Raw genomic sequence first — 26,192 nt, 5'->3', positions numbered from 1 at the left:
CATAATATTTGGATTTGCTTTATTGTTGTTTCATTTTCCCTATTATAGATGATTTTCCTATTAATTCTGTTGTATAAAATGGAAAGTGATGCTTGATTTCTAGTTCCAGTATAGGGACTTCTTTCCTTGCTGTGTAGCCTTGCACTGGGAAGGTGCTGGTTGCCTTGCTCATCTGTCCACAAGGTAGCCATAGTTCCAGCTCTCTGTATTTCTCAGTTTCTTTCTTAAAACCTTCCTTCTATGAAATATTTTGAATCTTCTATGTGACTTTCTCTTGGAAAGCATTGGTGTGTGCCTACAAGTGTACTGATATATCACCCTAAGCAGTTAGTTAGCCCTCCTATTCTTCTTGTGAAACTAAATGCATTTTGCACCTATGAAACTATCTAAGCAATTTGCTTTGAGCCAAAATTTGGAAATATGAAGGCTGTCGAGAGTAACTAATGAGAAATGTTTTTGTTACACTTCTTTAAAGAAGATTCATATGCACTAGTATCAATATGTGGGGGAATTTAATTTTAAAACCAGCCCCAGCCACTTTGTAGAAAAATATAATGCAGTACATAAACTCATTTTAGACACTACTTATTCTACTGTGTCCCATTAGTTGATGTTTACACAGTGCTTTGAAAATGTAAAGCGCTATATAAGTGCTTATTATTACTACATTATTATTATTCTCCCTCTTGAAAAAAGACCCTCTAGGGAGAGGGAGACCTGCTCTGCATTTCTTCCGTAGTGCAGATCCCACAAGAAGTATACCCACTTGTTTTGATTTGTACATTCTTCCCTCCCCATTTCCATGCTTTTGGAAAAAGGTACTGTGTTTTAGAGATTAGAGCTTTTATTTAGTTTATGCTGGGTAGCTACAGCAATGAGAACATTATTTGAAGGCATATAAAAATCTTAAAATAGCTTTTTTATTACACTCTGTGCAACCAAGTGAATCACCACCCTGGCACTGGCCCCTGTGGTTTATGGGTGCTGGGGCTCCTTGCCCAGCCTGAGCACTAAGGGATAAGCAGGAGCCCTTGATGATGCCCTTTGCTGGGCTCCTTGTGATGTTCTCTCTTCTGCAAAGAACTTCTTGGACTCCTGTGGGCCCAAGGACAAAACTTGTGAGTGAAGGGAGTGCAGGAATGGTACTAACAAAGCCTGAGAAGAATTTCCCTCCTGTAGAGAGGAAGCACTACAAATTTTTCTGCAGTATCAGAACTCCTGTTTTTCCTTCTAACCTGTATAACAGTAGGACAAGATTTCAATTTAAGTTACTTTAATCCCCTTTATTCCTTGCCTCATTATAATGAGAATGGCTTTTAGTGGGCAATATTAACCATTTGCATCCTGAAACTTGAGAGCAATTCTCTTTGCCTCTCTGTTATGTATACTGTGCCATCCCATGGTGGAGGCTGTAATTATGGCAGATGAAATTTGGAGTTATTTCTGCCTGGGTACCCCTAGGCTTGCATTGTCATAAGGTGGAGTAGCAGTTAAACCATAATCCTCCTTTAAGTACAGTGTGGAGCTTTCCACTCCACTCCTACTTTTACCTTTGTTCCGCTGTTGTTGGGTGCTTTGGCCCCTGCCTGGCTTCATGTTGGGTTCCCTGCAGTGCAGCAGCTCTGCTTCCAGCATTCCCAGCTCATCTTTACAGTCAGCTCCATTTTGGGAAAAGGAACAGAGGAAAGGGAAAGAGTCCTTGAAAATGTGAAGGAGGGGATAGTCTGAGGATATTGTTTATTACACAGCACAACCTGACTTAGGTTTGCCACTGAATTTGGCCCTTGGTTATGTCACACACATGGCCACTAAAAAATGAGGTCATATGCAGCATTTCAGCCTGGTTTCCATCAGAAATGGGATTTTACACATGTACCCTTCGTTGATGGTCCAGTCTGAGCTGGTGTCCCCAGGTGTAGTAGGGGGTGCTGGTCGATGGTAGCTGTGGTCTCAAACCTCTAGAAACAACAGCGCGGAGAAGGAAGGAGGGAAGCCCCCCAAATCTGCTGAGAGAGCTTCAACAAATGGTGAGCAGCTGATACAGGCAAATGCACTGTGGGAGAGGCTGCAGTACGTGGGAGTAGGGATGTGGTGACAGGTTGGGCCAGTCCTGGCCGTGTTCAGAGTTCCCTTTCCTTTATGCACTTCAAGAGATAAATAGTCCAGCTGTGACTGACAACAGTTCCAGGCACTGTCTAAATTAAAACTGAAGTGTAAGTGTGGTCTGATAACTCACACCCACATATTGTGTTAGTACTTGTTAATGGGTTCATCAGCCTTGTCACTGCCGGTCTCATGCTTTAGCTTTAGAGAGGGAAGCACTAGGCTGCAGGGATGGGATGGGGCTGGCATTGGCTGGGGGCAGCAAGGGATGGGGGAAGCACTGTGTCCCTTAGTTTACATCCCTCCTGAAGCTGCCAGTCCTGAAATAATGGCCCAGGAAATTGGCCATGGGCAAGTTTTGCTGTGCTCAGTGCCCAGGGACTTGTCAGTGTTGGGGAAGTGGTGAGATGGATTGGCACAGGCTTGCATCCCTCCCTACTTAATTTCTTTCTGAATAGCAATTAATTTGGGAGTGGAAAAGTATAAATTTTTATAGACTGAAAGCTTAAATTCAGAATGAAATCCTCTTGCATACTGGATTGTTTGTTTAATTGATTGCAGATGAATGCTCAGAGACTGAGCCTTGGGCAGCAATAGGTGTATGGACTTGATATGGTTAAAAAGGATAAAAAAATTCTACAATTTCTTACCTCTTTCTGTTTGAGCCTGGCAAGTTTGTAGAAACCTTGTCAGTGGGAGCAGACTTGTTACTGAAACCTGGCTCCAGGAGATACCCAGCACAAGCCCCGGGTGATGCAGGGCACTTCCCATACCCCCAGAGTAGACATGGTGTAACGGGGAAAACTCCAGAAAGATCAAATGTACCTGCTGTGCCTTAGCAAAGGTACCTGCAATGGGAGTGGAAGTCCTCAGAGCTGTGTTCTCGTCAAATTTCCTTGACAGAGCTCATCCCTTTCCCTCTTGGTGTCATTTTCTACTTGTGTTTTATTGACAAACATAGAACTGACAAAATATAAATGAAGGTGGCAGTCATCACCCTCACTGTGGCATAAATCATGGGGTACAGGTTTGGTGCCCAACCCTGGAGCAGCTCTGTGGGATGGGGTGGCTGTCACTGGTTCCTCAGTGTCCCCACCGCTCCCTGAAGGACAGGGGATGTCCCAGACTCCCCCCCTCCCCCCATGCACACCGCGTAAACGCTAAACACAAGCAGGCACAAAGATGCTCCACAAACACAACCGGTTTGTGTGGTGGCATGGGAGAGCGAGCAAATCCCCTGCAGAAAACGCAGCGCAGCTGCCCATTCCGGCCACCGAGCCCGGCCATGCTCGGCCCCGCGTGTCCGTGCCCCGGGGCAGCGGGCTGGCTCCCGGGCCGTCCCCCGCGGAGCGCGGCACGAACAGCCCGGGGCCGGGCAGATGGCTCCCTCCCGGCCGCGGGGCCCCGCTCCTCTGGGAGCGAGCCCCGCTGAGACTGCAACAACAGCAACCCGGGAGCCGGGCAGATGGTCTACTGCCGGCCGCCAGGATAATTGCATCAGCTGGTTTCTCCTGCAGCCAGCGGAGCCTGCTATTTGTACCGCTCTGAAATGATCCTGATTTGTTTCCCTTCTTTCCCCCCGCCCCCCCCCCTTCCCTGCCTTGTTAGAATTTATGTAATTTTTGTGAGGGATGGGCTGAGGCCGGGGGGCGGCCATCTGCCAGAGGTGTCGGTGGTGGGGTCCGTCCGGCAGCCGTGTGCCCGCAGACACCTGACCGGACGGGGGACACGGCCGTGGCCTCCCGCTCCTGCCCCGCGTGTCGCTCGGGGCTCGAAGAGAAGAGCCGGACCAGCACGACCCTTTGCAGCCTTGGTGGTGCACTGCAGTCTCAGTCCGTGTGCAATACGTCTGCCAGCCTCCACCTAAATTGCTCCACATACCCGAGCTGCCGCTCCCTGGAGCACGCCAGCCCGAGGTCTGAATACTGCAGCAAACCCCCTCGGGTCCCGGCTCGCTGCCTCCCCCTCCCTGGGTCGGCACCTCGGCGCTGCTGCGGCAGGAGGGCTGCGAGATGTCCGCTGGCGCTGCTGGAGCGGCTCTGCAGCCCTGCTCGCTCGCCTGCCACCCTCGCTCCTCCTTTTGGGCTCTTGCTTCGCAGACAAAAGATCTGCCTCTTCTAATCGGGGACTCTTCTGTTTACAGAGATTGCTGACAGCTGTGGGCTCCGCTGACTTTCTAAGACACAAAATATTTATGGAGGGTAGGCCAGGTGTCCGTGGAGATGGCTGATGTCCCTGTGTTGGGTTCCCAAGTGTCTCGGTGCTTCTGTGCATCTTGCTCTGGGTTCGGTGGGGTAGGGGCCAGGAGCGATGAAGTGGCGCCTGCTGTTTGCTTTGGTTTTAGCTCTCAGCACGGCACAGGTAGTTGCAGTAGTGCTGATCTCAAGTTGCTGCTGACCCAGAGGTCCTGTAATCCCTAATAGTAGCAGGATTAGATTTTTGTCCAGCCAAGTCCTCTTTTCCTTTTGCTTTTCATTTTTTTTTTCTACTTTTGCAATACTTTATGCCCTAGCTGACATACATTCTGCCTCCTCCATTGACCTTTGCCTGGGTACTCCAGCTCCTAGGAAAGACTTGCCCTTCTTTTCGGAGAAGCTTGTCAACCTGGCCCTCCCCTCTATGCTGTCCTACCTGCCCCTTTGTCCTTTTTTGTGTGCCAGATTGATTTTTGTTGCTCTGAGCTTGTGTCTGGCCCCCTCTGCTCTCATTAAGCAGACAAAATCTCTCACTTTCTGGATGCACGACTGATTTCTGTGGGGGTAATTTTAAGACTTTGGTTTGTATTCGTCTGTCAGACTTTTCCACTGGCATTAAATGTGTGAAACTTGCTGAGTTCAACTGGCTGCTGTGTAACACTGCTAGTGCTGAGCTTCCCATTGGTGTTTCAGAGAGGGATGGGACATGGATGCACCAAGGGTTCTTAAGGCACCTGATAAAGTCCATCTTTACAAATGGAGAGGGACTAGCCAAACTACACAGCTTCAGTTGCTGCAGCACTGTGGAGGGTTCAGCTAGCAATGGGGTGGTACCAGTATAAAAATGCTACGTGTCTCAATTCTGTAAAAGTCCTTTATCTACCATAAACTCCAAATATGCGACTGCTGGTGTTAAACCAAAACTTTGCAAATCTCCTGTTGGGCTCTTCAGGATCAGTTCTTGTTTCTTATTTTTTCCTTAGAGTCTGTAGGTGTGCATAATTATATGTATTTTTGAAAGCTCTAACTATGCCTCATTTAAACTTCTGCAAGCATCTGTGTAAGGTCAATTAAATGACTACAGAAGAAAATTATCAAAAAATGAAACAAGGGAAATGTGCATTTACCCAGATGGGGCTTGTAAGCCAAGCAAAATGTTGTGTTAGTCCAACAAATGGGTTATTTAAGCAAAGTCCTACCAACACAAACATAGGAGAGTCAAGGCTAAGTGAGTTTTGGAGCAATACAGGATGTGACCCTCTCAAGTTCAGTTATCAGGATTGCACAGGTTGAGAAGATGGGCCTGATTTTAAGGTACGCTTGAAAATGGCATTGGAAGGACCCTGATAAAAGCACTCTTGAGCTGAACTCTTCAAGTACTCCCCTCAAATTTCAGTCTGGGGTCTGAACAACTGCACCACTGTATTGTTTTATTTACACAATTTACTTGAGTTGTGCCAAAGTCAGTAACAATGAGGTTGGTACAGGTCTAAGAGAGGGAGGATGTGGTGTTGTACCCTGAAGAAGGCACAGGGGAGGGTGTTTTCTCCTATGGTCACACGTGTCCAGCTCTGGGGAGGAGCCAGGCGTGAGTGACTGTGCCCACCCCTGGGCCTGGCAGGGCTGTGACCTTGTTCCTGGCACGGTGTGGAGCAGCATCCAGCCCTGGGACAGGGGACAGGCGGGCCAGCACTGGGGACTTGTGGATGCCCTGAGGGCTTTGGAGAGGAAAAGCACTGATGCACTCATGGGCTTAACGCTGGAACCGCATTTCAAGAACAGATTCTGCTGCACTGAATTACATTCCTATTTAATTTCCATCAAAGTTAAAAGCAAAACTTCTAAGTAGCTGGATTGGGCCCAGTGTGCTCACAGTCCCTCTGCTGCTAATCACAAGCAATACTCTGTTGCTAATTTGAGATTTTTTTTTTTTTTTTTTTTTAAAGTAGCTTAAAACAAGAGGAAACTGTCACATCCTGAGTGATATCCTGTGTGCTGCAGCAGTGTTCTTGCTGCTTAGTGATCAGAATTTCAGCTTAAGGGAATGAAATCCAATCCCTCTAAAAATTAATTTTCTTTGTGGAGATCTTGTACTATTGCACAAGGTATTTTGTGATGGCAAAACACAAATCTAAAATCTATATCCAAATGAACAAAATGATTAATTAAATTAGCTGACTGGAGGAAATTCAGAGGACACTGAGTTGTTGATTTGATTTTAGTAAATTCATTTTAATATGAGAGATTATGTTTTTAATACTTGAAGTTATCAGTGTTTCACAGTGCAGTTAATTATTTCTCAAACTGTATATGTTCAAGACCACTAATTTGGTATCCAGTGCTGCCTGAATGCTGATGTGCTGTCTGCCATCGAGTGCCCCCCACTCGCAGGGAGCTGCAGTGCCCTGGCTGTCCAGTCCTGCCAGGTGGCTTTGAGGGCTGCTACTTTTGATTTACATTTTTTGGCTTGATGTTGTTCATGGAGGGTTTGGGTAAATGTCTGTCCTGGGCAGCAGTGTTCCTGCCTGAGCAGTGGCAGGGAGTTCAACATTGAGCCCACAGCAGGAGATCTGAGCATCTTCTAGGGGATGGCAGCAAAATTCCTGCCTGTGCCACCCAGGAGCTGGGTGACTGTTTTTCTTTTCTTTCTTTTCCTTCTTTTATTTTTTTTTTTCTTTATTTTGGCAGCCATCTGCTGTGCCCAGCTTCTTTGGCTTGGGGAGATGAGGCTGCTGATTCCCAAAGTGACCAGGAGGGAAGAAAGTCAACAACTTGGTCCCCTGCCTGCCTGCAGGGGCGGTGGGGCTGGCAGGGTGGCTGGCCAGGTGGGCGCTGGTGGCACGTGGTGCCTTCTAGCTTTGTACACCACAGGGAGAAAAATCTGCCCAGCACTCTTGTTTGCTCATTCTTATGTGGTGTGAGTGGCCAAATGACAGAGGGAACAAATGGGAGTTTTGGTATCTTGGCAAAATGCTCTGCAACCTACCAAACGTGCCCTCTTTGCACACCCAGAGCCAGAGAGAGGTGATCAGCCTGCACTGCTCCTGTCCCACATCGCTTCTGGGTGTACAGCACAGCAGACTTTGGGATTATTTCCCCAGCACAAGTGAGCACATGAAACCAAAGGTGTCGATCCAAAAAATGCTGACCTAGGAGGTTTTAATATGAGAGCAAGTATGTTTCACCACTCTTGTGTTTTACCCCTTAGTTGTGCTCAGAGCTGCTGGAGCTTGCTCTGCTGACTGGCTGTGACATTTCTGTGTGACCACGGGCCTGTGAGTGGCCTTCAGCATCTCTGAGTGAGCCCTGCCTGTGGAAGGAGGCAGGGCTAAAATTAATTTGGCTGTGCCCGTAGCATCAGGGGGTGATTTACTCCCATCTTTAGTATTTGAAGTCAAACTTAATGAAGATGGATATGTTGACTCCTCTCCTTAGTTATTTTATTGACTTTTCAATCTGGGTATATCTGTTAAGGCGTATATTTGCATTGCTACCGGAAACTTTGCAGTATAGTTAATTTTTCTGTTTTATATTTGATATTAAACTGCTACATAGCTTAAAACACCTGGAGAACACAAATCAATCTTTTAGAAATATGGTAAATAACATTTTTATTAAGATAAAAAGCATTAAAAGGGAAGAGGAAGGTGCTGCCCATGTTAATATAGATGTGGGTGAGTGTGTGTTAGCCCACAATAAACAGTGCTGTGCATTAGCTGGGGTACAGGCACGGATAGGTTTGGTGGACACGAAGGATGTGGAGAAGGGAGGATGGTGAGCAGCCTGGCTGCCTGGTGGCTGTCCCCTGGATCCCTGCCCACACAGGCAGGGTCATAAATTGCTCCTGCCTGGTACCACAGTGCTGGGCTCTTCATCCAGCAGTTTGATTTCAGCATAGCAAGGACTGCCTGCTGGGGAGCAGGGAAAGGGGATTTCTGTCAGGTGAAAAACATAGCTTTTTAGTTTGTTTGGGTACTTTGGTACTTTTTTGCTTATTATTAATTCCTTCATGTCTATTGAGTTGAGTGTAAATGTTTAGCAATGATAGGTGTTTAGTAACTTGAGACACTGTTGCAACTCTTGAAGGACGGTATTCTGGTTTTGAAGCCTTCAGCTGTCGAAGCAGGGTAATGTAAGAAAACTCATCTGCCCCAGGTGATTATCCTGCCTTGCCATCCCAGCTATAAACTGGGGTGAAAATGATCCTTTGTCTATTTCAAATTTCTGCCTGGCAGGACTAATTGTGTCTCATAAACCATCTTATTGGAAAAGCCAGCTGTAGCCAGGAAATGACTTTTATGTTTTGAAAAGTATTTGTTGACAGTGTAAAACCTGATTACTAAATAAAAAATTCTAACTAGATCCCCAAATCAGATGCTCTTGCTAGGGAAAAAAAAGAAATTGCAGGTATGTGTACAAACATACATAAACACCTCGATATATTTATGCTGTGAATCTGTGGTAGCTCCTAAACCAAACCCCAAACAAGTTATGTTACCAGATGCCTGGTTGGGGATACCACTGAGAGGATACGTATTAGAAAAATACTATTCTGGGTGGTAAGCACAAGAAATATCTATGTTTAGGATAGATTTGGCTGTTTTTTTAAGATATGGTGAAAATTATTGATGAAAGCTTTGACATCTAATAATGGTTCACCCTTCCATGCAGACATATTCACTTTGACTCTTGATCATCTGTCCTTTTCTCACCTCATGTTGGACACACCGACAAAGGCTGTGAGTGTTGTCCAGGAGTGATAATGTCCCGTGGGGGTGGGTAGAGGAAGGGTTGCTCTGAGGAATGTTTTTCTCCTTGGGTTTGTGTGTTTACAAGTAGATCACCAAGAGCTCTCTCAAAAAGTACAATTGTTCTCACTTGTGGGAGAACACAAGGTCTTCCCCCTCATAGTGCAGCCACTGTGCTGTGGATAAATGAGGCTGGGTGGTTGGAAAGTGCATTTATAGCCGGTGTTTCCTGTTCTTGTCCAATATGCAAATGTTAGATTTAATTAAATGTGAAATCATTTTTATTCAGAACTATCTGTGCCTCCAGAAATAGAAGGATTTCAGGATTAAGCTCATGATAAAACATGAATGATAGAGAGATTATTGTTTTGGGGGTTTATTTATGTATTTTCTTTAGAAATGAATCTTATGTCAGACTGAGTAACTCTGTGTTGTGTTTTCTGCTTCCCCTGCTCACTGGGATCCCTGCAGAGGAGCTGAGTGTCCTCAGGTAGCAGAGATCAGCAGTGACCTGCAGTGCCAACACCCTCTGCTCCAGAGGTGGCAGGCAGGAGGCCAGCACCAGCCCTGCCAAAGGTGTGCTTCCTCCTCCTCCTCACAGGGGCTTAGGAGAAGCTGAAATTGGCCTAATGAGGGTGGGCAAACAGGAACTGCTTCTGGGAAGCAGTGGGAGGATCCAGACTGATAAATGATTTCAACAGGATAAATATATCACTTTCTATCAATCTATTCTCATTTGGGAGCAGGTCCATCTTTTCTTCCCTTAGTTTAGCTCAATTAAGTGTAGAAAGACAAGATCCACCCTTTTCATCTTAAAAGTTGCAGAATAAAAAATTAGGCTGATAGGTGAGCTCTTATTTTTCTTGTCTGCCCTGTGGGATATTTTCATAAAATGTTCATAATATATGTGTAAGCTGCTTTCCAACTCTCTGGTACATGATTTTACTTTTTTAGCTCTCAACTTTTATTACATTTGAATTTTTATTCCCATTTCAGTCTATAGAAGTGCAAAAGACATTTTTGAAACCATATGCTTTCTAGTATTTGAAATTAATTATTTTCAATCCCTATTAGGTTAAAAATAAAACAATCTGACTTATATGTGTGAATCGGACCCCAAGGTTTAGGAAAACATAAAGTGACAGGAGGCAATGGTATAAATTGTTGGATACTAATTCCATGCTATGTATTTAATGTTAAATATTTTGTGAGCGTGTGGATCCTATAGCTTGATCAAAGCTGTACATTATACTCTGTGAATGAAGAGTTAATGTTAATAGCTGGGGTAAAACATGTTTCTAGCTTGGCTCTTTTTTAACAGTCAAGTAAAATTTCTCCTAATGTTTTATTACAGCAAGAGTTGTATAGTATTTTTTCTTTCTTGTTAAATTTCTGTGATGTTTCCACCCTCTCCCCCAGTGGCAATGTTGAATCTTGTTTTATAAGAGAAGGATCATTACATATAATCAAGTAATTTAAACAAATGATCTCTTAGCTCAAGGAGACATATACTGTAATATAAACTTGCTGAAATGAAAAGCTGCTGTTCCAAACCATCACACTGTATTTTTGAGTTATTAAAAGCCCTCTCATTCTGGTTTTGCAAACAGCCCTGGCTGCCAGAAGTTTGGGGGTTTTCACTGATCCCATACCTGTTGGCCGGTGTTTTGATGACAGCACACCAGTGATGGAGGTATTAATCTGTCTTGTTCCCAGTTGAAGTGGAAAGGGTCTTAACTTGCTGCTTTTGAATAATGTGGTAGTACAGCCCCAGCTATTGCAGCACACTGCAGCTAATGACCCTTCCAGACCAGAAGGTGCTGTTGCCTGCAAAGCCAGCTGTGGGTGGTGCTTTTCAGGCGGTGCAGACACACGAGGCCTGTGGAACTGTTGGAACAAAAGGGCTTTTTGAAAGATATCTCCTAAGTTATGGATTTGGAAACAGGAAGGTTGGTTTCTTCATGTGTACCTGTTGTTTGAGAGAGAAAATGTAAAACGTAGCCAATTTCAGCCATTCATTCCTACACTTCCTCATGGGACTGACTGGTGGGACATCCAAGGTGTGGGGAAGGAAGGGTGAAACTGGAAGGGCATGCTGGGAATGAGCTGATGTACTTCCTGCCAGCCCTGGACTTGCTTTCCAAATCCTCCCCTCTCCTCTTGGTCATTTCAGAGTGTGTGTCACATTTCTGAGGGTACCCAGTGAGCAGTTGGGCTGTACATCATTACCCTGCTGCTGCTTTTAGGATCTCATTACTTCCATGTAAATAAGTGATGAGTCTGGTTAGAAGAGAAGGCTTCACTCCTAATTCCACTGATGCCAATAGCCCCAAACCAGACCTTTTAAAGCAATCTCCAGGTTCAGCTCAGTTGGGGTAAGTGTGGTTTTTTAGGAGACTGATTCGTGATCTTGAACAGTGTTTATCATATATGCATAGATATGGAAAAATATTTTTTTAATCAAAAGTGCACTGACTTATTTTAAATGCAAGTGTGAGTGAATGTCTGTAGATGATTATTTTAAGACCAGGAGATTTTTTTTTTCCTCAAGGTGTAAGGAATTAGAAGAAGTGTTAGCTGTGTCAGGTGTTCTGTACCCTGAAAAGATGATCAAAAATGTCCAGGCTCAGTTTGTGCTTCAACAGAAGCCACTCACATGTTCTGTTTTTGAAAGTTGGTTAATAATTCTCTTGCCAAAATACCAAACCCTGACTTTTAAGTAGGACTTAAGGTGCATTATAATGTTAAATACCTTAAGCTTTCTAGACTTTTATATGTTGGAGCTGTTGGCGAGCAGGCATAGAGGATGTGCTATTGCTCTGGGTACTCAGAAACCAACATGCCCACCTTGGTGCCAGACCCTCTGTTGAAGTGAGAATTGTGAAAGTGCAACATTGCTCATATTTGAAATAAAATGTTCCAAGTTTATCTGAAAAAAAAAGCGTAAGAACACACTCCATCCCCCTGAACTTGAATCCAGGAGATGATTTTAGTAGTCTGCAGGGAAATGCAGGCTGAGGTGTGCTCAGGGCTGCCCAGAGGCAGTGCAGTGAGTTAAGCTGTGGCAAAGAGCTCACCAACAAGGTACCAGCACTAACCAGAGCACAAGGCAGCCTCTGGCATGGGCAGTGGGGGCTGATGCCGAAGGACTGCCATGGGAAGAGCTGGAAGTCAGGGGCATGGCCAAGCGTCCCCGAGTGTAATAGAACTTGCAATGACTTTTGCATGTGTTTAGAAGAAACTTTTTGTCTGCTGCTTCCCAGACAGTCACAAAACCTTGCCTTAACAAAAAGGAATGATTTCACATTTTTAGATTGCTCGCATGACGGAGGAGGAAGGACGTCTGCACCTGTATCAATTACAGGGCTGGCTTTCTGATCAATAAGAAGTTTTATATCCACTTGAGTGGCGCTCACCCTAAGAGCCCGTCCTTGAAGCCAGTCAGCACTAAGGGGAGGTTTCCCAGCACACGCTGTGCCCGTAACTCGCGCACCAGGAAGGGACAGCGGCGGTCGATCCCTCTCTGCCACGGAGCTCTTTAGGCAGCTCGTTTGTCACAGTGGCTCAAAGTGCTTTCTGACGGACACAGGCATGGCCAAAGCAGGACTGCACCATGAAACATGAGTAAGCATGGGCCAAGTATCAACACAGCTTGCATTTACCATACAATTTCCATAAGATTCTACCAGGAAATAGAAAAAAAACCAGCAAAATCTCATTAAGAGGGAAAAATAGAAGTGCAGGTAGGAAATACATTCAGCTGTCATAAAAATTTGTAGAGGAACTCTGCGTCACAGGATGAATTTTGCCTGGGAAAAAAAAACATTAGTGCAGTTAAGTGGCCCTGTTTGTCTTGACTATAAATTAATTATCTCAGCCTTTTTCATAGTGCTTCGGTTGGAAGGAAGTTCTTTGTTTTAAAAGGTAGGTGTTTTTGTGCTGGTATTTTTTTTTTTCTATTTCAGTTTGGCTTTTATTTAGGGAAGTAGGGCTATTTTCATTTTTCTTTCAAGCACCATTCATTTAGTCCACTGAAATTTAACTACAAAACTTTATGCAAGTTGTATTTCTTAAGTAAACTTCTATCAACATACAGGCTTGAGCCATGTGTGGAAATCCCCACACCCTGTTTCCGAGGCTTAGCAGCACTTGTAGGAGACAGGACTTAGGGTTTTGGCAGTCTTCCTCATGACAGAAGACCAGAAATCAAAACAAGCAAATAAATATGACAAGGAAATGTTGCAGAACACAAAGCCCTGACAGGAACACTTGTAGTAGAGGAGCAGACACAATAATACTGTTTGCCTCCAAGAAAAGATGTTTTGAGTTAATGTTATTCCTCATGGTCTCTGCCTGGAGGCAGAGGCTGAAAGGGCTGGTGGCCTTACGAAGGGGGATGAGATGTTTGCTTGTGCCCTCTGTTTTTCTGCAGATGCATTGGGAATCACTGTCCCAAGCATTGCATTTACTCTTAAAATGGGCCTTTCCTTTTCATGTCACAGCTGCACATTTTGCTGGTTCATTCCCTCCTGGCTGCCCCAAAGTTGTAAAAATTAGTACTAGTGGGATTCTTCCAAGTACTCACTTGACACCTGCCCTGCATTTCTGCATGGTGGCGTTGATACAAGCACGTGGGCAGGGGACATTGGCAGAATGGACATGACCATGCAGTGAAAGCAGCTAAACCCCTCTCCAGGGCTGGCTGGAAAACTCAGTGGGCTCCTGGAGGAGAGGTTTGCTCAGGCTTGGGTTTAGTTTTGCTTTGGTTGCATCGTGCCTGAATATTCACTGTTGGTGGAGAGCAAGATAAGTACGTGTCCCTTCAGCATTTTATGAAACAAAGTAATGCAGATATCTATAAGTGAGACATGACATGAAGCGTACAGATAGTAAGTTTGGAATAGTTCTGGGAGTTAAGAATTTACATGTCTTTATTAATTATTAGATGTTATTAGTGAGTGACTAAGGAACTGGGAAGCTCTAAGCGTTCTTTTGAAGTAGTGTACCCAAATTAGGCTAAATAAATAAATAAATCTAAAAATGTTGGGGAATGTCTGCTCTAATGAATTTTCTAAATACACAAATCACACTTATTAAATCAGTGGATCTTTTAACTGTAAAAATATTATTACTGTTACACTAGGGAAATCCATTCAGAATTATAAAATATTTGGAAACTCTTTCTATGTTTCATTTCAGTGGAAGGGTTGTACATTTAATAGGAATAAAAAGAAAAAAGTATGCTTTGGGATAAAGTTTTAAAAGCCAGCTTTCCCCCTTTCTTTTTGTGTGTGCCAATTTTCAATAAGAACTGTGTTCCCCTTTTAGTGTTGTTTAAAATAAACTACACATATAACAAGATGTTGAAATTTCTTTATGGTATGTTAGCACTAAGGACAGGTTGTTAAGGGGTTATAAAAAATATTAGTTTCCACTTTATGGTGGCTGTGTTGATTTTTCTGCAAATTAAATTTAATGCTATAAGGGGCTACATGTCATACATACAACTTTCTCTCCTTCATTGTAATTTCTATCACCTTAATGCAGCCAACAAAGCCTGTCTTTGTAGTAGAAGAATCTCAGCTGGAGAATTCTCTTCAACCTGTGTAATAAAATTCTGCAGTATAAAAGTGTGGGGCATCCACTCACATGAATCAAAAGGAGGAGGCAGGATTCTTCATGTATTAGCTTTGCTCCTGATTTTATTTATCCTTTTACCTATATTTCCCTTTACATTTTATACCATCTCTGTGTTCCTTCATCAAAACACTTAAGCTCACGTACAAATAAGACAGACTTTACTGTTAGTGTTTAAGAGGCAGCACAGAAGAATATATTGTTTTATTATTAAAATACAATTTATGAACCAGAAATGATCATAGATGCAAATTTATACTTTGCACATTTTTTTTCCTTAATAAGAATATGTATATTTTCATCTGGGGAGAAAGCAGCATTAAAATGAGCGAGCCTGGGGAGCAGTGCCACACACACAGGCACACACACACGCATAAGCTTGCATACACAAAAGAGCCACAGTGAGGGATTGCTGGAGAAACAAACTCCTACCAACGCCTGGTGAAACCCAGCTCTCTCCAGGAAAGCTGGAGCTGGGCTGGCCAGGGCCTGAGCCCCTGTGGTAGCTTGGGATGGCAGCAGAGTGGGAGCACTGACACCCTGGGGTGCTCAGTGCTTCAAAACTTGGCCTTTCTGAGGAGGGGAAAAGGGGGAAATAACACCACTCACCAGATGGGTTTTTTCAAGCCCTCGTAGCTCTAATTAAAGTGGCTGGTCAGGAAAAGCCTCTTCGCCTTTTTCTGTGCTACCTACACTGCAAACATAGTTCACTAGTGAAACAACTTCCAAGTTTGAAGGATTTGCAGTAAAAATTGGTGTATTTTTTTAGGCTGAGGTGTGGAAATTTGGTCAAAGACTTCTTTTCAGCTGTGATTAATAGCCCTGGGTGCTGAATGGGGTATTTGTGGAGGGGAGTGTGATGCTAAACAAAGTGTTTGGTACAGCAGCTCTGCTCCTGCTGGAGCTCGCTGCAGCTGGGATGAGGGCTTCAGGCATAATGTAGTAAAACCTGCTTTGAAGAGTTACGAAGTAAGAGACTAAAACTTGTGTAAGACTAGAGTTGGTTGTGTGCTTTACAATTTCCTCAGTGTCCCTCAAGGTAGTGGCTTGCTGTTGAAGTAATTTTCTGTTCTTTTATCATATTTGCAAGTGTGACTTCTTCATTGGTATTAAAGTCTCTACCTCAAACCTAAGTCTGAAAATTGGGGTTCCCTGCCATCTGGAACTACTCAGATCCTGTGAAATGGGAGGTGTTGCATTGGCTTCTATTGGGTCTGGATGAAATAAACAGTGGAAGAATAGCTGTGAAGTGGAACTTGATTTATGGTGATGATATGAGCTGGAGAGCTGACATCAGCTCCTTGTCAAAGGGAAGGGAAAAGGCTACTTGCTGTCCATGGCAATAGGGTCTGAAGGGATGTGGCTCTTGGTCTAGCCACAGCAGGTGGGACAGAGTTGTTTTTGTGAGATTTTACTGTAGAACTGCACGTGGTTGGGTGGATTTGACTAAGGAGGATGCAGAAGGGTGATCCCCATTAGCAGCAATGGGGAGCAGCCTGCAGTTTGAGGCGGGGTGTGCTCAGCCTGCTGGTATACCTAAATCTTTATGTGCTTTACCAGAATAAAAGGTAGTGTGAGGAGTTATGGCCCCACTGCCCATCTGCAGATCCTAGTTATCTACTTCCATTCTTCCTGGGTTTGGTTCCTGTTTCCATACATGCAGATTATTTTCAGAACTTTCCCCTTTCTTTCTGTCATTAGCCTGTGTTAGGTGTTAACCCTTCTTATTAGGTGTCTGAATACAGGGCCAGCACAGGTAAATTTATTAGGTGTACTGCTTATAGAGGAACTTTATAGCCCTAATGTAAAAATAGTGCTCTTCCCCATCTTTTCCCTGCCATTTTTCCTTCCCTTTTTTTCTTCCCCAGAGAAGCAAAGTTTGCAATAAATCTGACTTGGTGAGAGTCTGTATTCTCTGTGCAAAGCCCCGTATTTGAATTCCATGGTGCTTTGACTTGGTTTTGAAACTTCATTTCACTGCAGCCTTTTTGTTATGTTCAGGAAGCTGTCAAGGCCTTTCTGGCATCCCTTTAGCCTGTGCCATCCCCTCCAGCTGAACTCTGCCATGTGCACCTTGTCTCTGCCAGCTGCAAGTCTTGGGTCTGCTGGCTTCCAACACACAGCCCCATGTGTTTGCAAACATTGTTTTTGGTGGTACCTGAGATTTGCATATCTTCACTTGTATCTGTGCTCAGAAGTGCGTAGGGGGTAGTGGAGCCTTCACAGTAAAACTTTTAAACCTGAAGTTTGGAGGAAGGTATAGGATATTGCAATTTGAGTAACACCTTTGTTATTGCACTTGCTGACCCACCTCTGGTCTGTTATTTGCATCGTCACCATCATCTTGTCTTTGAGTAATCTCAGCCTGCTTTTGGCATTTCAAGCAGATCAAAGGGTCACTTCACAACTTGCAAATTTGACTCATGGATTTGAAGCCCTGGCCATTAATTGTAGAGGTGTTAATCTTCCCTTTCTCTACTTTCCTTGCTTTGGTTTGGTAGGGTTTCAACGCACAAATGTTGACATAAATGTTTCTGTCGTCTAGTTGCATTACAAATGGAACAAGAATATTTAAACCCTTGGTTTCTGAAGTAAAATCTGTAATTTTATGAGCAATGTGGAGATTGCTGGATTCACCTGTTTTATTTCACTTGAGCTTTAAAGTGCCTGCTTACTCACAGTAGATCTGTTTTTGAAAGAAGGTGCGGACACTATGGTGACAGTTGCCTTAGAAATGCATGTAACAATGCAGAGAGGAGGGTGCCCACAGGCAGCTGGTGCTTCGTGTCCCTGTCCACAGGAACTGGCCAGCCTGTGCCCCATCTCCTCGTGTATCTCCACCTCCCTCACCACTCCTGCCTGTGTGCGGTGTGGGCAGGGGCTCAGCCCAACTGCGGCAGGTGAGGGCAGGGACTCTGGGTGCTCACATCCATATCAGTGGAGCTTATGGTAGATGATGGGTCTGGGGGTGCAGGATGTCAGTGGGACATCTGTGCCAGGCAGGAATGGGCCATCAGCCAGATGAGTTGCTTGAGCTGGGTAGGGTGCACTCTACCAGTCTCATGGCCAGGCAAACTCCAGGCAGAAACAGCAGAAGAAACCTCTAAATTCCTGAACATTTCACAGATTAAATACCATGTACTGCAATTAAGAGAAAAAAAAATCCACCCTGCCCTTTGGGGATTAACATTTGATGACAAGCTGTAAGAACCGTCAGTGAGAGTATTGATCCCAAATGTGTTATGGGGTGTCTGTAGGCCCAGTTTTAAAAACTACAAGTTTAATGTATTGCATGTATAAGATGTTGATCTTTACTGCAACGTGAAACATTGACTGCATTTTATTACACCTAACCCTCGTATTTATTTACATAATAGATTTGGATGGGAAATATCTGTCTCCAGTGAAGTATGTGAATTAGAAACACAAAAACTAAATATGAGCACTGGGAATAAATACACCCTGGCTTGTGAGTCAGGTGTGCAGTCTGTGGGAAGGGCTGTGATTAGCCGTTATGTATGTCCTACAGTCTTTCTCGTCTCACTGAGATGAGATTTTTATTTACAAGGCTCTCTTTCTCTGGCTGCAGTTCCATTAAGTTTTGCTGTAGCGTTGGAAGAGGCAGGCCTGTTAGCTGCACACAGATTTACTGTGCGAGTTTAAGCTAATGGATACTTATCAGGCAGGCTGTATTTGGTGATCGTCCATCATTTGCTCATTAAACAGTGTATCTAAGTGATTCTCATTTCCTCCCTGCCATGTCTGGAAAGGAGGAAACTAGACACATTACGATGGAATATTAATGTCCTGGAGGATTTAGCCACCCATAATTAGATCTCCTTTGCATAAACCTGCTAGTGCTACCTTATTTTGTTGTTTGTCTTGTTCGCCTTAATCACCTTCACATCTTTTCTGTTCCTAACGATCCTTTTTCAGTTTCCCTTTGTAATTCTGTCCCATTTGTCTCATCCTTCTTCCTTTTTTTTTTTTCTTTCTTTTTTTTTTTTCTTTTTCTTGACCTAGTGAGCACAGCAGTCTGGGTTTCCCCACTCCTCCCTCCTTCACACAAAAAGGCTGACTTTGCCAGCAAAACCCACAGTCTCTGCCAAGCCCTATTACTGACTTTGGAGAAAAGCAGCTAGAGAACTTGTGCAAATTTAGGCTCTGAACTAGCTAAATAAGCCATGTCAGTAAACCCTCTTGTCTTATTCCCTGGCCTGCTGGCTCATGAAAGGACTAATACATAACGGTCCTATTTAAGGTGGAAAAAACCCTTGCTGGCCGAGGGCCACCAATGGCTGGATCAGCTGCTCACTCAGGAGAGAATGGGGAGGTGGCTCCGGGGCTGTGAGCGATTGTGCCAAGGACCATGCCCGGTTCCCATGGGGGATCCCAGGGTTAGGGCATAGGCAAGGAATACACCATCGACTCTCTGGGGATGCCCTGGTGTTCCAGTGCTCCTTCCCACTAACCTACAGGGCCAAGCATTACTAAAGCTGAAGGGAAATGATCACATGAGCAAGCAAAATGCCTTGTAAACATGGGGAGACCTGAGAGGAATGCTCTGGTGAAGTTGAATTTCCAAGGGGGAGTGAATTGGCTCTGGTGGCTGGTAATAAAGCAGACCCAGCAGCTTCTGCCAGGTACCTTTTTGCTCCCCTGAATGTTGGTACGAAGGCACCAGGGGGATTTCCCTTTCCTTTCTAGCTGCAAGGTACTGTAAATGCGTCGGGATACACTCGCAGGCATCTGTTCTCAGCTGACTGGCAAAGCCCCTCGAAACTTGCTATTTTCCTGCAGAATGTGAAGGGTTTGTCTGTGCACAGTGGCGGGAGAAAGCCCCAGCTGCTGACAAAGAGGGGCAGCCTGGTTCCTGGGGGAGGCGATGCCTGGCTCGGGGCCGGCTCTGCGCCCTGCAGCGCTCCCGGGCAGCGGCTGCAGCTCTGCCGCAGCGCCGCTGCATTTAATAACGAACGGGGCTGCTTCTCATGCTGCTACTTCCCCCCTGCTGCAGATTTTGTGTTTTGCAGACTCTTGTCTCACCGATATGATGGGGAATCTTATCAGGGAGCATCTAAGGAGCAGAGTGGGAAAGCCTTACAGCAAACTGGGAGGTGATGGGAACGGGAAGGGTTGGCTGGCTTCTGCTCAGAGTAGCCATTTCCAAACCTTTTCCACTGCTAGTTGTGGTGCAGTTCCCGGGGCTGTGCAGGGCTGACCCTCTCTGGGCAGCAGGCTCCGTGGAGCAGAGGTGATCTCTTTCAGTTTGAGGTATCAATCTGTCTGCACCTCTCCAAAGGATGGGCTCTAGATGCACACGGAAAATACCAGGCTATTTAAAGTGTAAAGGCTGTTAACACCCTTTGTGTTCCTGCCATGCCAAGCAGCTTGCAAGGGGACTGCCTTACAATCCCCAATCCACAAAGTTTTGGGCATCCTCAGCTCCCTTTGACTTTGTGGAAATGGAAGCTGCTCTGCATTTTGCAGGATTAAGAGCACTGTATCAAATCCCAGGCTGCCAGTGCTGTGGGATGAGTAGTGGCACATGAATGGTGGTCAAACGGGGCTATTCTGTGTCCTATGCTGATTTGGAAGCATGTAATTGCATGTGATGGGAGGGATGGGGCAAAGGCTGGGTAGGATAGCAGAGTTGTGTGTCTGAAAGTGGCAAAGGAGCCTGAAGATTAGAGAAGATCACGGAGCTCCTGCATGCAAGTACCGATAGCTAGGGCAGGAAAAGATGTGATTAATGTGTGACTGGCTTACAATGCGGCTTGGTGCTGGAGTATTTCTCTAGAGGGAAAGCTGTGAGTCTTGACACGTACATTGCAGCTAATACACAGGCATCAGTGAGACTTCCCTGGCTTTATCGGAGAGTTCTGTCACCAACAAAATCTAACAAAATCCTCCAAACTAAAAAAGTGGCACCAGCATTTTGTGCATTCAAGGCATTTTGTACCTGGTGTTTTCTAAGATTGCTGGCAGGTGAAGGAATGGCCCTGATCCTGAATGCAGTGCTTGGGAACAGCCTTGATCCAGGAAAGTTCCCCCCATCAGCTGTGGGACGTGCTTCTAACCCATTGATTTCTCAGTAGTTCCTCACGCTCTCACGTTCCTGATGTTGTTGTTAGCGAACTATGGTGTTTTTATATTATGGGAAGTGTTAAACTGGTCCTTGTGGTCCTTGAAGCCTGTGTAATAGGATAAGGGAGCATACACATGCCATCTGAATTACTGAGGGGCTGTTGCTCACTTGTAAAGCTTGATTGCATCTAGAAATCAACATTTGGTGCAGAAGCATCTTACTTTGATAAGGTTAACTTCTTTCCTGGGAGTGATAAAGTGTTAAATAAGCACTGTGACTGTGAATGGAGTTCAGGTAATGGTAGCCCCATAAATAGATGTTCTCCCTCTTAGGGGAATGGATTCTGAATCCTTTCAGAAGTTTCTCTGAGCACAAAGAACTGAAATCTTTGAGCCTGCAGCACTCGTGACCTAGCAATTAAATAAGCATCCTTGGAGAACATCTGAGATGAGCGGGCAAAATGCAAATATTTGGCATGTGCAGGAGTGCTGTATTGTGATGTTACCATTGCCCACAGTTCTTCCCTATGATGGCTGCGTGCTTGTCCTGGCTCTTGCATTTGGGCCCCACAAGTCAGCTGGAGCAGAACAGGGGTCTTGTCCAGGTATGACAGCAGGGAGTCCTCCTCTGCTGGGGCAGAGGGAGGGGAGGCAGATGTGTCCTTCCACTGCCAGCAATGACATCCCTGTGCCAGGCCTCAGGTGGGCAGTCCACAAACTGAACCATTTTTTGAGCTGACTAACAATAAGAATTTCTACACTGCCAGACCAAGGCTATTTTCAAGTCAAACCCAGCCTTCCTGAAGGCTGTCACCTTCATAGATGCCCCTAGATTTCAGCAAAGAAACATATGTTGTAGCAGGCACACACTTTGGTGAGATTCCTATAACTATTTAATGATCATCACCCTGAAGGGTGTAGCTGAAAAAGTTTCTTTTTATTTGCAGTATTTTATCTTAATGTGCTGGCAAATACTATGGATCATTTACAAAAGTGAAGAAAAATAAGGTAATGCTTTAAGAATAGAAATAGAGTGCTGTGAGTGTTGATATCAAGGTGTAGTACTACACTTTGAAACTTTTTCTTCCCCTTTTTTTTAAATGAAGTACATAGTGATTTTGGCACAAAGAGTTGTGTACCCTCTTTGTTGGTCAGTGTGTTGTGCGTGTTGTGCCAAAGGCGCCTGAAGTTGAGTATGATCAAACTTTTGTCCTCTTGCTGTATTGTCTCTGTATTACTGAAGAAGTAAAAATATGCATTTCCAAAGCATTTTAAGCTGATTGTTCTAATGGAGAGAGCAGATAGAGACCAGAGTAAGAGTGTACTTACATAGCAAATTCTGTGTTCCAACCATGGCTTAATGTGCAGGCATGCCATGTAAACTGGGCAGAAAACAGGCTGAGTTTGTGAAAAAAAAAAAAAAAAAAAAAAAAAGGGAAGGATCCAATCTAGCAAAAAAACAAGTGAAGTGCATCTGTGAACATTCTGCCCACAGCTTAACACCAGTGATTTTGTGTGTCTTCATTTTCAATGCCTGGTATGAAATGCCTCCAAAATTTCAGGAAATGCTGAGTCTTCACTCTCTTGTTGCCAGGATTCTTGAAAAGTAGTTAGAATTGGTACAAGATCTCCAGTTGGTTTGGACTGAGATCAGGGTTCTCAGTGTTGAATGGTGCTGCTGTTCCCTATGGTCTTCCCAAGCTGCAGAGGTTTCATGCATGTGGGTGGCTCATGCTGAACATCAACCTTGGGTGTCCACACAGTCAGAGTGATTAACTAGCACAGCTAGAAGGGTCTAGTCCTTGACTTGGATAGTTGTGAGTATGTCTAGCATGTCTCAGAAAATGTATTTTCCTGCTAATGAAATGGGAACTATTCTTACTCTGCAGTGTGTTTTGAGAGTGATTGTGTTGAATGCTTTGTACATCTTCCCTGGCTTTGTTTTGCCCATTACTACAAGTCAAGTAACAGCAGCTACACAGTGAAGACATGCTCACCTGAGCCAACCTAGGTTTCAAGGAATGATGACAAAAATTCAGCTCAAGTGAATCATTCTCTCACTAATATTACGGACTAAAAGTGTTTTTGACTTCGTTCTCAGTAGTGAGACATGGAAATCCCTTCACAGCCATAGTGACCAAATCTGTGCTGGGTCCACGTAGGGCTTGCCAAGTCCTAAGGCAGTCCTTGGGGACCTGTCCCCAGATGGGGTCTGTGGGACTCCTCTGCCCTCTGTGAACAGCATCATGTCCCCAGATCTCTAACCAGCCTGGGAAGACTCTTCCTGCTTCCCTATGGCTCCAGGAACAGACATATGCAACTGAGAGCAAATTTCAGCTGCAAATGTTTGGCTGTTGAAGTTGACTTTAGGAAGAAGAAAACCTTTCCTTCTGACTTCCATGGCTTCTGCTCACTGCCAAGGTTGAGGAAAAGCCAGCAGTGACACCACTTCAAATGCTGGCTCCTTAAATAACCATTTATATCCAGAAGATTAGGCAGCCACAGAGGAACCTCGCAGCTCTTGATTTTATGCCCAATATGGAGAGGGAGCTGAAGCACATGGAGTTTAGTGTCTCCCTGCAATTACACTTGCTGTCTGTGACAAAGCCTGATCACCTACTTTTTGCTTCAGCTTCGCAGATGCCATTTCCCATCAAACCTTTGGGGCTTCTTAATGAGTGTATAGATACAGTCCTTCGGTCTTTCTTTGCTGGATGTGGCTGCTTTTGCTCCTTGTTTCTCTCTGCCCACTGCCTAGGTGGGTGGAAGGATGGATGGGCAGGTGAGGATCAAGTGCTTGAGTCAGTTGATACTGCAATCCCTCTTGGAACAGACTTGGCTGTTACTTTTTCTTATGGTTTAGCCTCTGAAAGATGATGTTTGCTTAAAAGAGTTAAAGGAAAAATGGAAAAGCAAAGGGAAAGGTGGTGATAGTGTTGTGAGCAGCAGCTGCAGGGTGATGTGTCTGTGCCTAAGCTCAAGAGGCTGCATCCCACCGGCCTCTTCCTTCCATGGATATGCAGCACTGTCAGCTCTGTGGTGGGTCTGTGCAAACTGAGGGGGAGAACCTGAAACCATGACTGCACTAATATAAAGTGAATTTCAGTGCTGTTGCCTCCACGTGAATGTTCTCTGTCCCCTTTTCAGTCATTAGGGAGCAAAGCAAATTAATGCCAACAGAGGCTGATTCAAACCTTTGCCCTCATTTAAGGGATTCCAAAAACTGTGGTTTTGTTACATGCTGGAGCCAACTGCCCTAGAGCAGCTCAAGGACTGGAGCAATCTTTGGTGTTTAACCAACATGAAAGTCAGTGTTTTGCTAAAATTGTCAATAACTGCTGCAGATCCATATACTACTCCTTGGCTAGGACCAAATTTATCTCTTTTATGTATTTTTAGCAGACTGGGTTTTTTTAATCTCTTTTTCCAAGACAAAATGTAAAGAAATAAAAAAAAGTCTCAGCATAAAACTAGTAATATAAAAAAAACCTCTCCAAGCAAAACAACCAAAAAGCAGTCAAGGATAAAATAAAATTAAAACATTCCCCTTGTCTGTTTTGAGTAAGGTACATGAATTTCCAACTTGGCTTATTTAGTTTTGGAGCAAAAACCCTCCCAGGTGTATATAGATTTTGATGTTAAAATGAGACATGCATTTGTGTAGGACTGAAATGGTATTTCGGATAACTGCATCCGGAGTTTTTCTATTAAGAGATGGGTCAAAATGGGAACAAGATGGTGGCTTAGAGAGCACAAAATGGTAGGTGAGCCCTCAGGAGGGAGCACACGCCAGCCAAGCTGGCTCTGCCACCATCAGGGGATAGGACCAATAATGGCTTCAATAAGCTTCTAGCTTTGCCTCTTGTTTTTCCTCTGTCATTTTGGAATTTAATATTATGTGACATGGCCTTTATGCTAACACAGACTCTGAAAAAAGTATAGCCAAGACTCAAGTATGATTTCTCCAAAGAAATGGTTGAATTTCTTGCTCCTCCATTAGTAAACACACAGATTTAAGAAAACCAGAGTGGTGCTCTTCTGTGGAGCACACATTTTTCTATGGTTTGGACATAAAATTACGTTTGTCAAGGCACTGCCTATGTAAATTATATTCTCTGTTCTTAATGCCATATGATGTTACTACTAGCATCAACTTGATGCCAGAATTCTGCACTGGGGGGAAAAACGTAAGGAAAGCATAAAATCAAGACTCTCATGATGCAAATGTCAGTGTAAATATTCACTGGAGCAGGTTGGCCTGAGCACAGAGGGCTGGTCAACAGGGTTTGTGCTTGTGCCTTTGCAATATGGTTTGGGTTCCAGTTGCAGAATTCTATAGAATGTGCATTTGAATCCGGCATAACTTAGATGAAAGGGTGAGTGATTGTTCCGTGCATGGAGTAAATAATATTAATCAGAAAATAAAGACCTGTAATTTAAATTTTTTTGGTGTCAAGGTGGCAGAGTGGGCAGGTGATGATGATAAACTTTTGCAATTCAAAAGAAGAATTTCTGCAGTTGCTTCTTTCAAATGCCCAGTCTGTCATTAGTATAACCAGTACTGATTTCAGTAACAGCAGAATCAGGCACTTTTTTGCCTGGCTTGTTGTTGGCTGTTCTCTTAGTTATTTTTAAGAATGTAAGAAACTAGTGGCGTTTTTATAATTGTTAACAGGCAGAAGGTTTTAGCTATGTCACTTGCAAGTGCTGAGCACTGGCTCTGACAACCTTCACAGCAACAGCAAATCTTAAAGCAGTTATTTGTGACTACCATATTACAGAACATGGTTATACATCAAAATAGTATTTTTTAATTCTGAAAAATCCCTGAAGATACCACTGGGTTCTGAATATGGCAGATGTGTTAGTATGTTAGGATGACATAAGTCAGGCAATTTTTTCTTCACAGGACAGTTTTTTACTATGATCTGTTGAAACATCCATTTCAAAAACAGCCCCTATATTTACAGTGGCAATTTTGCACATGCAAGCTGTGCATGTACAGCATTTCAAATGTGAATACTTATCAGGTAGTGGTGTTTAAGCATCGATTAAAATTTCACATGAACTTACTGTCACCCGTTCAGGAAGAAACTGCAAACAGAAATACCATATTTAGGTTAAAAAGTAGGAAAAATCTCTTCACTAAATTTCCACCTTATGAATTATTTTATAGAAAGCAGTAAGTTCTTTTTCAGCAGTGGAGATGTCTGTTTTAATACTTAATATCATAGTGGACCTAGTTTTCTGATGACTTTGCTTTCCAGTTGGTTTGCTTTAGCAATCACAACTTATTTTTGTTCTTTTTCAGTTGAAGAGGGTGAATCTTCAGATTTTGCTTTGACCTGGGACTCGTCAGTGACTCAATCAGGTAAATATTTTAGGTTCTTCTGATTGCAAAAACTGCCAGAAAGCTGCCAGGCTT

The 26,192-nt window shown here is 44.1% G+C and overlaps 1 protein-coding gene across 2 annotated transcripts in view; it reads left to right on the top strand.

Annotated features, from left to right (window-relative positions):
- ZNF423 (zinc finger protein 423) overlaps positions 1-26,192 on the top strand; it is a 226,139-nt gene that overhangs the window by 14,616 nt on the left and 185,331 nt on the right. For both annotated transcript variants that reach the window (XM_053953064.1, XM_053953063.1), the window contains exon 2: positions 26,079-26,138. In XM_053953064.1, the coding sequence (XP_053809039.1) occupies positions 26,079-26,138 (60 nt within the window). The remainder of the gene's footprint in view (positions 1-26,078; positions 26,139-26,192) is intronic.

This window comes from Vidua chalybeata, chromosome 11 (assembly GCF_026979565.1).
Source record: "Vidua chalybeata isolate OUT-0048 chromosome 11, bVidCha1 merged haplotype, whole genome shotgun sequence".
NCBI lineage: Eukaryota > Metazoa > Chordata > Aves > Passeriformes > Viduidae > Vidua > Vidua chalybeata.
The sequence above is the reverse complement of the archived record's forward strand: the minus strand, read 5'-3'. Positions and strand labels throughout refer to the sequence as shown.